Here is a 13076-nt window from a genome sequence, read left to right as displayed (position 1 = left end):
AGAGGCCTGTGAAGGGGACGACCCTCGTGCAGCAGGGCCAAACAGCTGGCCCTGGTGTTGGGGAGGACAGTGTGGGTTGACTGGTGCTGGCGAGCAGGCATCAAGTAGGAGGCACGTCCCTGCTCTGTCCCTGGGAGCCGGCAACTGCCTGAGCTGGGAGGAGTCTTTGTAAGCTCCTAGCTGCAGGCCAAGTGTCCCGTGCTCTGGACCGCTCGGATGTGGACAGTGCCTTGTGCTGGGACCATGATTGAACCACGGACTGGCGAGCCTGCCCAGGGCCCATCTGTCTGTTTCTGGGGCCCCAGTGTAGACTGGGAAAAGTGGGGGCTTGTGGTGACACCTTCCAGATTCTGAGGATCCTGTGGAGGGGGGCAGACCACTGGAATGAGGGGTTTCCTGAGGACTGAAGCCGGGAATAGGTGGGTTTGGGAGGACAATCAGTCTCCCGCGCCCCCACCCCCATTGTGATGGTGCGACCTGAGGTTCTGAGACACTGCAGTGACCACCATAGAACCCAAGTCCATAAGATGTCATTGGCCGTGAGGCTGCAGCTGTTGTCACTGGAGAAGGTAGCCGCTTTGGGAAACCTTGGCCTCATATTTCCACAGGCGGCCCAAGTGTCATCTACTTTATATTTCTGAACAAACGGCAAAGAAGCCTCTTTGAGAACCTGTTAGGCAGCATCGGCTGAGGCTCTACTGTGTGCACCTGCCCTGCCCTGGGCTCGCTGCCACATCAGCGTCCCATCCCACCATGTTCACCAAAATGCTTGTCCCTTGGGGTGCCCTGCTTGATGTAGACAGCAGGCGTGACCAAGGCCTCATCATGCAATCAGGCTGCAAGATGCTGCCTGGGGTAGAAGTGGACCAGCTGCAGCTCCAGATGGCAGAGTGGGTGACTCTCACAGGCGCAGTTGTGGCGGAAGAAGCCAGACCCCCAAGCACGTTTGTCTACGCTGCATGTTAGTGGATAGGATTATGAGCTGCTGTTGGTGGCCAAAGTCAGGGGTACTGCCTTTCAGAGAGCGGTTGTGGGAGGATTCTGGGGTGCCGGAGGTGTGTGTGACTGTGAAAATGTATCAAGCTATGGGCTTACTATGCGTCTCTCTTTTTAGGCTGTGTGTTTTAGATCAGTTCACTTTTATTTTTTAAAGATGTATTTACTTTACTTGAAAGAATTACAGAGAGAAAGAGAAAAAGACATCCAGAGAGAGAGAGAGAGAGAGATTGAGCTCTCCCATCCATTGATTCACTCCCCCCTCCCCACATGGCCCCATCAGCCAACACTGGACCAGAAGGAAGCCAAAAAGCCCAGGAGCTTTGTCCAGCTTTCCCTCACGGGTAGACAGTTCCAAGCCCTTGGAACACCTTCTGCTGCTTTCCCAAGTTCATTATCAGGGAGCTGAAATGGAAGTGGAGTATTAGAATTGAAGCAGCTCCCATATGGGATGCGCATTGCAGGTGGCTACACTGCAACACCGACCCTGTCACACATTGTGAAATACAGTCAGTGTTACGCAGACATTCCCAGCCCCCTCATCTCACCACCCTGTGTGTGCAATGAAATTCCACTAAAGGCCTTTAGAGTGTGAGTGGAGAGGTTGAGTGGTAGGCTTCTGGGGCCTGGCAGGCAGGGGTCCACAGGCTGCCAGGAGCGAGCCCTGGAGAGGGGCGTGCTCTGCATGGGTGGGGTGGATGCCATGATATTTTTGTTCCCAGCTTCTAAGGTGTTCCTGCTGGGGAGCAGCAAGAAGTTCCTAATCCTTTTAGCAAGCTTCCAGGCAGAGCCAGGCTTGCTGGGCTCCCCTCATGTGTGGTGTCCTAAAGAAGAGAGCCCATTAGGGGTGCCTATGGAACCTGCTTTTTATCTGCTCTGTGGTTTGGCCAGGCCCAGCTCAGAGCTGGAGAGTGAGAAGCCTGATGTGTGAGAATCATGACCATGTTCATTCTACTGTCAGCACTGGTTAAGCTCCTACTGGCTGTCTGCCCCGTTTTCTCCAACCTTTATCCGTATTAGCAACAGGACCTGGGTCAGAGTGGGTGTCACCCCGACTTCACGGAGTAGAAGGCCCAGCGTTACAGTGGTTCAACCAGCGGGGCTGGAAGCTGGCTCCAGAGTCTGGACTCTGTCCCCATGGGGCTGCTCCTACTTTTTTTAAGGCCCTCGTGTCCTCCTGAGTTTAGAGTCTTGTCTGGCATATGCTCTGGTCTTTTCCAGCTTGTTTGTTAAGTTAATTGGGATCCAAAGCCAGGAGCTTCTTCCTTGTCTCCCACACGGGTGCAGAGATCCAAGGCTTGGGACCATCTTCCGCTGCTTTTGCAGTTCACAAGCAGGGAGCTGGATGGGAAGTGAAGTAGCCTGGATTAGAACCAGCACCCATATGGGATCCTGGCACATGGAAGGTGAAGATTTTAGCCACTAGGTTACTAAGCCAGGCCCCGAGTTTTCCATTTCTTAAAATCTATTTGAGATTTGTTTACTTGAAAGCAGAATGAGAGAGAGAAAGCTAGATCCTCCACCCAGCGATGAACTCCCCAGGTGGCCACAACAGCCAAGGCTGAAGCCAGTAGCCAACCAACATGGGTGTGGGAGCCCAAGCATTTGGACTCTTGTTTTGCTAGGCAGATTGGCAGGAAATCGGATCAGAAGCGGAGCAGCCAGGACTTGAACTGGCACTCACATGTAGGATACCTCCCTCACAGGTGGCAGCTGAATCTACTGGGCTGACCCCAAGAAGGAGAGACAGAGAAAGATCTTCCACCTGCTCATTCACTCACCAAATGGCCACAATGGCCAGAGCGGAGCTGATCAGGAGCCAGGAGCTTTTTCTGGGTCTCCCACCTGGGTCCAGGGTCCCAAGGACTGAGACCTTCCTCCACTGGGTTCTCAGATCATAAGCTGAGAGCTGGATCAGAAGTAGAGCAACTGAGACCCAAGTCAGCACTCACATGGGATGCTAGCACCAAAGCGCAGAGGAAGAACCTATATCCCACCACACCAACCCTCCTTGCGTTTTTTTTTTTAATAAAGATATATGTATTTGAAAGGCCAAGTGAGAGAGAGATCATTCATCAACTAGGTCATTCCCCAAACGGCCACAATGACCAGGGCTGTACGAAGCTGAAGCCAGGAGTCAGTCTCCCCTGTGGGCGTAGGGGCCCACGTACCTACTGGTGCTTCCCTAGGTACCAGAAAGCTGAATTGGAAATGGAGCAGCCAGGACTGGAACCAGCGCTCTTATAGGATGCTGGTGCTGCAGGCGGAGGCTTAACCCACTGCAGCATAACACAGGCCCCTCGATTGTGACATTTTATCTCTTTGTGTTGGCTCTTCAGTTGAAAGCGTTATTCTCTTAAAATGTGATTACCAGCACATTTTTGACTGCAAAACAGTGTAGAGGAAGCTTCTAAGACTGGAGGGGAACCTTATGCCCTGGAGGAAGGCTGATGTTCTAGAAGGAACCTAGGACATCTGTTGACAGGGGATCCCCTCAGGTTTTGTTTATCTGAGAATGTGTTTTATGTTGCCTCACCTTGAAAGGTGTTTTTGGCTATGAAGGTCTAGGTGGACACTAGTTCACTTCCTAAATGACTGCAAAGGCCAGAGATGGACCAGTCTGAAGCCTGGAGCCACGAGCTTCCTCCAGGTCTCCCTGTTTGGGCTGCAGGGGTTCAAGTACTTAGGCCGTCCTTCACTGCCCTCCTAGGCACACTAACAGGGATCCAGGTCAGATGTGGAGCATCTGACCCCATATGGGATGCCAACACTGCAGCTAATGGTTTTACGCACTACAATACAACACCAATCCCAAGACCGACTATTTTTAATAGGGCACTTTTAAAAATGTTACCCCATTGTCTTCTGGCCTATTAATGTCAGTGGTGACAAGTAGCTGTCACTCTTAATGTTGTTCCCTGAAAATAAGGTGGTTTTCTTTACCTGGTTTGAATTTTTTTTTTTAAAGATGTATTTGATTTTTATTTTTATTGCAAAGTCTGATATACAGAGAGGAGGAGAGACAGAGAGGAAGATCTTCCGTCCGATGATTCACTCCCCAAGTGACCGCAATGGCCAGTGCTGCGCCGATCCGAAGCCAGGAACCAGGAACCTCCTCCGGGTCTCCCACGCAGGTGCAGGGTTCCAATGCATTGGGCCATCCTCGACTGCTTTCCCAGGCCACAAGCAGGGAGCTAGATGGGAAGTGGAGCTGCCGGGATTAGAACCGGTGACCATATGGGATCCCGTGGCGTTCAAGGCGAGGACTTTTAGCCGCCGGGCCCAAATAGATCTTTAAAAAGAAGAAAAATAACAGCAACTAGTGAGTCAGGCTGTTCGGTCACCAACAACCTTAGAAACAGGTAGGTGAGTGACGGGCCTGTGGCTGTTTAGTCTTCGGAGGTATTGGCCTCCAAGAGTGAGAACCTGACCTGGACTTAGGAAGAGGCCACAGCCACTTCATGTTTTTTTCTGTTCTTGCTTTGCAGTGCCCAAAACCAAGATTTTGGCCACCGGTGGGGCCTCCCACAACAAAGACATCCTGCAGGTATGTGTGATAGGTGACCTCTCGGGGCAGCAGGGGTCGCCTCCCTGTCCACACCTACAGTGACATGGAGCTCAGAGCTTGGCCTCTGGCATCGCACAGAGGCTGTCTGTCCTTCCACGTGGCAGGTGAAGCCCTGGCATCCCACACCGGTACTCTTATTTTCCTATTGAACCATCTTTGTTTCGCCAACCATTCTTCTTAAACAATTGATGGATTTCATGATCTTTTTCATGATGCTGGAAATATAAAGGTACTCCAGCAGTTTGGGGAACTGTTGCAGGGCTGTGGCGTTCTGGGGAAAGCCACTATGTGCAGCTCTGGCATCACAGATGAGCACCGGTTCAACACCCAGCTGCTGCACCGCCAAGTCAGTTCCCTACCTAATCCACCTGGGAAAGCAGTGGAAGTTGGGCCAAGTGCTTGGTTCCCTGCACCCGCATGGGAGACCTGGATGAAACTCCTGACTCCCAGCTGTATCTGGCCCCAGTCCTGGCTGCCTTGGTTATTCGGGTAGTACCAGCTGATGGAAGGTCTCTTTCTCGCCTCTGTCTCTCCCTTTCTACAAATCTGCCTCTTAAATAAATAAGTTTTTTAAAGTTTATAGAACATAGAATTAAAGGCCATTATTTTGATCAAAAAAAAAAAAAGCTTTGGGAATCCATGAATTTTTTGGTAACATATTTCTTTAAAATGTCTTGATTGGATAGGTAGAGTGACGGAAAAAGAGAGGGAGAGACAGATGTTGCATCTGGTAGTTCACTCTCTCAAGTGGCAACAATGACCTGGGCCAGGCTGAAGCCAGAAGCTGGTAGTTACTCTGTGGGGTCTCTGACATAGCCACCAGGGCCCAGGCACTTGGGTCATCCCGTGCAGCTTTCTCAGAAACATTGTCAGGGAGCTGGTTGGAAGTGGAGCATCTGTTACTCAGATCCACCCAAATCTGGGATGCTTTGTGGCAAGCTGTAGCTTAGCTTGCTGTTCTTCAGTGTTGACCCCCTTTCATGAGAACGCCAATATCTTTCATGTGCATGGCGTTAGAAAATTTTTTGCAGGGGTCAGCATGATGGTTCAAATAGCTAATCCTCCACTTTGCAGTGCTGGCATCCCACAGGGATACCAGTTCATGTCCCAGCTGTCCTGGTTCCCATCCAGCTCCTTAGTTGTGGCCTAGGAAAGCAGCAGAGCCTGGCCCAAGTCCTTGGGAGCTTGCACCTGCTCACCTCCAGTCACTGCAGGTATTTGTGGAACAAACCAGTGGATGGAAGATCTTACTGTCTCTCTTAATCCCTGTAAATCTGTCTTTGCAATAAAAATACATATCTAAACAAAAATTGTTTTTGCAGGCAATGAATGAATCATTTTCACTTTCCGCAAGCTTTTATTTATTTATGTATCGAAAGGCAGATTTTTACAGAGAGAGATCTTCCATCTGCTGGTTCATTTCCCCAATAGCCATAAAGGCTGGAACTGAGCTGATCCAAAGCCAGCAGCTTCCTCTGGGTCTCCCATGTGGATGCAGGGGCTCAAGGCTTTGGGCCGTCATGTACTTCTTTCCCAGGCTACAAACAGGGAGCTCGACCAGAAGTAGAACAACCAGGACATGAACTGTTCCACATGCCTATGTGGGATGCTGGCACTTGGAAGAGGATTAGCATGCTATGCCACCATGCTGGCTTCATCACACTGTTTTTGAATGCCCCAAAGTAAAATCCACCTGCAGGTCTCTGGTACTCAGGCTGTCACGCCACGGGACCCTCAGCTTCTCTCGTGGAAGGGGAGTCCTGGAATTCTGAACGTACCTTGGGGCTGCCTTAGCTGTTTGGGAAGCTGTCTCAGCGACTGACTTGCGATCGGTCTCACATAAGTGAATCTAAAAAAGCTTAGCATGGAGACTCTGCCGCAGCTGCTTTGCCCAGAGAGCACTCCCTGTGGGCAGATGGAGAGGCAGGAGGTGTCAGGCCTGGTCCTGGCTGGAGTCTGATCAGCTCCTTCATGCTACGGCCTGCACCGCAAAAGTAGCATGTGCCTTCGGACAAAGGGACCAATGAGCTGCTCTGGGGAGGGGGCTGCCTTAGCCAAGCTCCATGTTCTTGAGGTTGCGGGGAAGGTACGCATGTGCGCATGCTCCCTCTAACGGCTCTGTCCTTCGCAGGTCCTCGCGGACGTATTTGGTGCCCCGGTGTATGTCATAGACACTGCCAACTCAGCCTGTGTGGGCTCTGCGTACCGAGCATTTCATGGTAGGTCCACGGGGAGGTGCACCCGATAGAGGGATGGGAAGAGGTCTCGGGGCTGTCATTTCCACCTGTTCCCTCCCAGCAAGGTAGATCAACAGCACCTCTGTTCCTTCATTTTCTGCTTAAAGTGAGTAAAGGGATGCAGGATCCTAATTGAGCTGGACTCAACATGTAGCATGTGAGGGAGGACATGGAGAGCCCAGGGTAAGAGAGCTGGGGATGGCCCAGAGCTGTCCCTTCAGGGAGAGCAGGAGGTTGGGCAAACCTAAGGGCTTCAGGCCCAATCAGTCCAGGACCCTGGACAGCTCCAGGGACTTCCACTGAGCCCAAGTGCTCACTCCCCTTTCTGGCGAGCGGCGGGGGGAACACGGGCTTCCGGGCCATTCCTGCTCCAGTATACCCATGGAGCCTGTCATCTGCCTGCCCACGGCGCTCCTAGTGCTGTGCACAGATAGACTTGCAGGGCCTTGTACTCTGTCTCGTAGTTCCATCCTTTGCCTGCACACTCCTTTTACCTATTAGCCTAAGCTACTGAAATGTGTCTTTCAACATTGACGGTTGAGGTCCTGGCATGTTAGCCTAGTGGCTGGGGTCCTCGCCTTCCATGTAAAAACCAGTTCCTGTTCTGGCTGCCCAACTTCCCATCTAGCTCCCTGCTTGTGGCATGGGAAGGCAATGGAGGATATCCCAAAGCCTTGGGACCCTGCACCTTCTCTCTGTAAATCTGGCTTTTCAATGAAAATAGATTTACAGAGAGGAGGAGAGACAGAAAGATCTTCCATCCATTGGTTCACAACCCAAGTGGCCGCAATGGCCAGAGCTGCATCTATCCGAAGCCAGAAGGCAGGAGCTTCTTCTGGGTCTCCCATGTGGGTGCAGGGTCCCAGGTTTTGGCCATCCTTGACTGCTTTCCCAAACTACAAGCAGGGAGCTGGATGCGAAGCAGAGCAACCAGGACATGAACTCATGTCCATATGGGATTTTGCTGGATGCAAAGTTTTATTTGAAAGGCAGTGTGAGAAACAGACAATGAAAAATCTCCATCCACTGGTTCATTCTACAAATAGCTGCAACCGCCACATACTGAGTTAGGTTGAAGCCAGGAGCCTAGAACTCCACATGGGTCGTTCACTGTATCCAGGGCAGGGGCCCAGATACTCAAGCCAGCATCTGGCTTTCCTAAGGATGCATCTGAATAAAGTAATAGAAGATGGTTCAAGTGTTTGGGTTTCTGCCACCCACATGGGTAATGCTCCTGGCTCCTGGCTGCTGGCTCCTGGCTGCTGGCTCCTGGCTCCTGGCTCCTGACTCCTGACTCCTGGCTCCTGACTCCTGGCTCCTGGCTCCTGGCTGCTGGCTCCTGGCTGCTGGCTCCTGGCTCCTGGCTCCTGGCTCCTGGCTGCTGGCTCCTGGCTGCTGGCTCCTGGCTCCTGGCTCCTGACTCCTGGCTCCTGACTCCTGACTCCTGGCTCCTGGCTCCTGGCTGCTGGCTCCTGGCTCCTGGCTGCTGGCTCCTGGCTGCTGGCTCCTGGCTCCTGGCTCCTGGCTCCTGGCTCCTGGCTTTAACCTGGCTCAACCCAGGCTACTGTGGCCAGCTGGGAAACGAACCAGCAGAGGAAAGAGTTTCCTCTCTGTGTGTCTCTCCATCTTTCTCTGTAACTCTGGCTTTCAAGTTTATACATGAATGTTTAAATAAGACAAAAACCATTTTGTAACCCCTGGTGGGCTTGTTTGCACCACCTGCAGTGCCTGTTGTCCTTGGCAACCTGTACTGATATGGAATAACCTTTACCCACTAGGCCTTGCGGGTGGCACAGACGTACCCTTCTCGGAGATCGTGAAGTTAGCCCCAAATCCCAGACTGGCTGCTGCCCCAAACCCAGGAGCCACTCAGGTAAGAGCCCACCCGACTTTGTCCGAGCATGTGCCTTGTAGAAGCCAATGTGGTTACGTTTTTCCCCCAAGAATTTAGGTTTTTTGTTATCTACATGAAACTCAAGGTGCTCGGCCAACAGGGAAATCCTGCTTTTTAGAAATGATCTTGGGCAGAACGGCCAGCTGCTGCTCATGGTGCAACCTGGGGTCTGGAAGGTTCCAGGTGTGGCAGGTAGACTTTCTGTGTCACCCGGGGACTACAGAAGTTCTCCCCACCGCCCCCCCTTCTCCAAAGACTCAGTTCCTGAACTGGAAGGCATGCTGGGCTCTAGCACTTAAGTCTCAAGTCTGGATCCACAAGAGCTGTATAGTTACCTGGCCAGGAAACCCTTTGGGAGGTAGACCTGCTCCATTGGTTGTAGCTGAGGTCCCTCCGGAGTCTGAGAGGTGAAGCAGGATGTGGAGGGTGCTGTGCAGATGGGAGGGGTATGGAAGACGCGGAGCTGGGCAGAGGGAGTAAGTAGGTGGACTCCAGAACCTTCTCTCCAAGCGGGCCTCTGGTCAATGCTACGGGAAAACTCTGTACAACCAGACACTTCCACCAGGGGGAGCCAGTCCCACTTTAGTGCTGCGGGGAAGCTGAGAGTACTGGCCTGCAGAAAGTTCTCCTGGCTCAGCCACAGCAGGGGCATCCCGTTGGGAACAGCAAAGGGCTGGAGGTTTTCTAGAGCGGGAGGCTAGCGAGTGAACCTGCCCAGGCTTCCCAGATGTTGCAAGCAGGAGACAGGCTCGACAGACAGCCTTGCGCTGTTGAACATGACCCCAAGCTGGTTGAAGGCATTGCTGTAGGTAGAGCCTCCACACTGGGTCTGTTCACCCGATGCACAGAAAGCCATTGCTGACATTGGGGGTGGTGGTGAAGGAATATAGGTGTTTATTGCAAAGCACAGAGCAGGGAGCCAGGCAGCTACTGCTTGATTCCCGTGCTCCCCTGCAAGTTAGGAGGGAAGGTTCTTATGCATTGGAATTGGGGCTGAGGTGTGCATGAGCTGCTCGTGGCCAAGTTCCTGATTGGTCAGTGGAGGTTGTGACCCTCCTCGGATTGGCCTGCGTGATGTGCTTTTTCAGGGAACTGGTGATGACCAGGTGGGCTCAGTTGGTCTGGGGGTTATGTGAAGGTGGCTGTTACGTTCCGCCCAGATGTAGAGTTCCCCTACGCAGATCACCTGAGGACAACACTGGCCACCAAGATTCTTATCTGATGCAGAAGAAATAACTCCTTGAGTCCAGTGGTTAGGACCTCGTGGGGCCAGTTGAATCACTCCCTCAAGTCACTGAGTTCCTTTTGATAAAGGGTCAATCAGGATGCCCAATGCTAAGGGAGACAGACAAGAGGCTTCGTCTTGCTTCTACGTTAAAATGGATAGCCTGAAACAGCTGTCACAAGACAGAAATGCCGGGGAGAATTGGCTCCCAACGCTTCTAGCAAGCAGGAGTTCGTGCTAGCCACGTGACCTGACAAACTGGCCCCGGACTTCTGTTGCTTTGCTTCCCTTCTGTGTCCTTGGGTTTGAGAGGCCGCTCATTCAGTGCAAAGAGCCTGCACTGAGATAAAGGATGTTTGGTTTTCAGTTCTTACTCCTTCTGTTTCGCCTTTTGACCTTTGTGTGACCTTGACAGGCATACCTCATCTCCAAGCCTCTATTTCTTTGTCTCTGTAGTGGGAACGGTATCTGTCTTGCCTGATTTTTTTTTTTTAAGGTGTGTTTATAGATTTCAGTAGCAGGGTGAAAGAAAACAAGACAGGGGCTCGAGCCATGACTCGGTTGGCTAATCTTCTGACTGCAAGTGCCAGCATCCCATATGAGGTGCCGGTTCACGTCCTGGCTACTCCACTTCCCATCCAGCATCCAGCTCCCTGCTTGTGTCCTGGGAAAGCCCATGCGTGTTGGTGTAAAGCATCTGCAATCAGAGCTGTGCGTAGACCACCACAGCCAGGCCACACTGCCTGCTTTCTTGCTGCCAGTCCCCACGGCAGTGCCTGGGGGAGCCTCCGCAAAGTGAGAAGCATTTGGCTCTTGACACATTCCAGTGTCCTTGGAAGAAACCAGAGGCCCCGGGTCCTGTTCTTGTGATCTTCAGGCTGGACCAGGGCAGCCTGAGACCCCTCTCCTGTGAGTCTCTTGCACAGACACTGGTTCTCGGCTTTACTGTACCCAGGGCATCTGTGCCCAGGACTTTACAGATGGCTTGTTCATTCAGCAGAGCAACAGCACTACTTGGATCTTGCTCTTCGGGAGTAAATCTGCTCCCTCCCTCATAGGCAGCTTAGGCTCCTCGTGGACTTGGAGGCCAGCGGGCTCCTTCTGTCCAGCCTCAGAGAGCCCTCAAGGCCCTCTGGACAGGGCTGCTGTCACTGCCCAATTTGGAATTGCCTGTTGCAACTCATCAACGTGTTTCACTTTGGAGCTAATGAGGCTAAAGGAAGAAGGCATGGGATTCACAGGAGATCCCTTCCAAAGTCCATTGGCTGACACCATTGACCTTATAGTCTACATTCGCCCAGATGTTCGTTTGGCTGGGGTGGATGTCCATATGTTCTGTTCTCCATTCTCTGATGTGGTGCCAGATGCCTCCTGCAGGCCCTCGTGAGCTACCATGTCCTCCATGTGCACCATGATCTGCCATCCAGCACTCCATCCTCTACACTGAGGAGGACCAGTTCTCGTAGGTAGGCTCATGGACCTGAGCCAGGCGACCTGGGTCAAGCCATTAAAAAAATGACTTATCACTAGTGTTAGGACGGGCACTGCTAGGACACATCTGTGCTACCCCAGAGATGGCGGTTTGCTTGGGAAACATGGGCAGTCAGACAGTACAGCCACCCTTCCAGAACTGTCTGTCACCTGTAAGGTCTTCCATGAGATGCTCCTATGAGCCCTAAGGTATTAAAGCCTAGCTGGTTCCTGGACATGCACTGGGTGGATCTCAGCAGCTGGTACATGGGCTGCAACCTAACTGACCCTCCGAACTGGGGGCTCCCACTGAACAGGGCACCACAGCTACTCTGCCAGTCAGCTCTGGCTGTCCAGGGTGTCCCTGCTGAGGACTGGCAAGGCCAAGTGCTGTGTAGTTGTGCACAGGGTTTGCCCTTAGAGCTTCACAGAAGTACAGTAACTGAGCCCCAGGACGTGGACCCAGGCCCACGGCAAGAAAATCCTTTTCCAAGCTAACACTCCTAACTGCTACCATCTGTGCCGCGTGAAGCTACTTCTCTGTGCCCTCGCCAGGGCTTCCTTATGCTCATGTAGATTCAATAACAAAAATCAGTTTCCATTCATATTTTCCAGTCTTGTAAAATCTGAAGCTGTAGGTCTGAGGGCTACAGATATTTCCATTTGGGGGAAATTGGCGTTTTATTTGCCCAGCAAGAAAAGTTGCATTGCTGGCCAATGGGATGTCACGGCAAGTCGCAACAGGTGTAAGAGCCCACCCTCCTCATCTCAATGACTCTTTCTGCCCCTGCAGGTCTACGAGGCCCTCCTCCCCCGGTACGCCAAACTTGAGCAGAAAATCCTATCCCAGACCCGGTCTGCGGAATGAGATCCCCGAGCCCAGGAACCTCATTGCCCCTGCTGCTTGGGGGGTCACAGTCTTGTTTGGTGCTGTGGTGCAGGTGGCAGGACCTTCATTCCACACCTGAGCAGTTCTGCTTGCCAGTGCCAATTTGTGGCAGGCACTTCAGCCCTGTCCAGGACGCCCTAAAGCTGACTGCCGCCCCTCATCCTGGAGCTGGACAGCTGTCTGTGTCCCAGATGTGAAAGGTTCCCTCTTCCTCTTCTACCCCAGGAACTTGAATCTGAGCTATATCCACTGCAAATGTGGCTTCTCTGTTTTCAGGAGAAAAATGTATAAAATAATGTATAAAAATAAGAGCCCATCTGTGGATTGAATTCCCTGACCTGACCTTTTCCCCCCATAGCCCTCTCCACCCCAGCTGTCTGAGCCGCCCTCCCAGGGCCCCTTCTTCTCCACCCAGTGTTCTCTGCTCTTTCTTGCTCTCACCTCCTTGGGCTTTCAGCAGCTGGCTTCATCCCCCCTTGGTCATTCCTTGCTGCACATCCATGTGGCGTAATCACCACTTCCTGCCCCACCCAAACACCTGCTCCACCCTCACCAGTTGCCTGACAGGTGTGCTCCCTGGAGCACTGGGGGGGGTGTGTCTCCCTCCAGGTCACATGTTGAACAAATTGTGTCCTTTCTCTGGGAGAACTTCGCTTGGTGATTTCTTCATCAGCTTGCGTGTGGTCCCCACCTTAAGTCTTCCCCTGGCTGCATGGATGTTGACATCATCCTCTCTTCCCCCTCCTCCATCACTCTCTTACCTTATCCCTTCTTCCTCTCTCTCGTTGGTGCAGAAA

At 52.4% G+C, this 13076-nt stretch overlaps 1 protein-coding gene across 1 annotated transcript in view; it reads left to right on the top strand.

The window, feature by feature from the left end:
* XYLB (xylulokinase) overlaps positions 1-12481 on the top strand; it is a 34855-nt gene extending 22374 nt beyond the window's left edge. The window contains exons 16-19 of the mRNA XM_058657210.1: positions 4485-4543; positions 6696-6783; positions 8580-8674; positions 12184-12481. Of these exons, the coding sequence (XP_058513193.1) occupies positions 4485-4543; positions 6696-6783; positions 8580-8674; positions 12184-12258 (317 nt within the window). The 3' untranslated portion in view covers positions 12259-12481. The remainder of the gene's footprint in view (positions 1-4484; positions 4544-6695; positions 6784-8579; positions 8675-12183) is intronic.
* The last annotated feature ends 595 nt before the right edge of the window (positions 12482-13076 follow it).

The sequence above is a fragment of the Ochotona princeps genome, chromosome 30 (assembly GCF_030435755.1).
Source record: "Ochotona princeps isolate mOchPri1 chromosome 30, mOchPri1.hap1, whole genome shotgun sequence".
Lineage (NCBI taxonomy): Eukaryota > Metazoa > Chordata > Mammalia > Lagomorpha > Ochotonidae > Ochotona > Ochotona princeps.
Note: the sequence above shows the minus strand (reverse complement) of the source record. Positions and strands in the feature narration are given on the sequence as shown.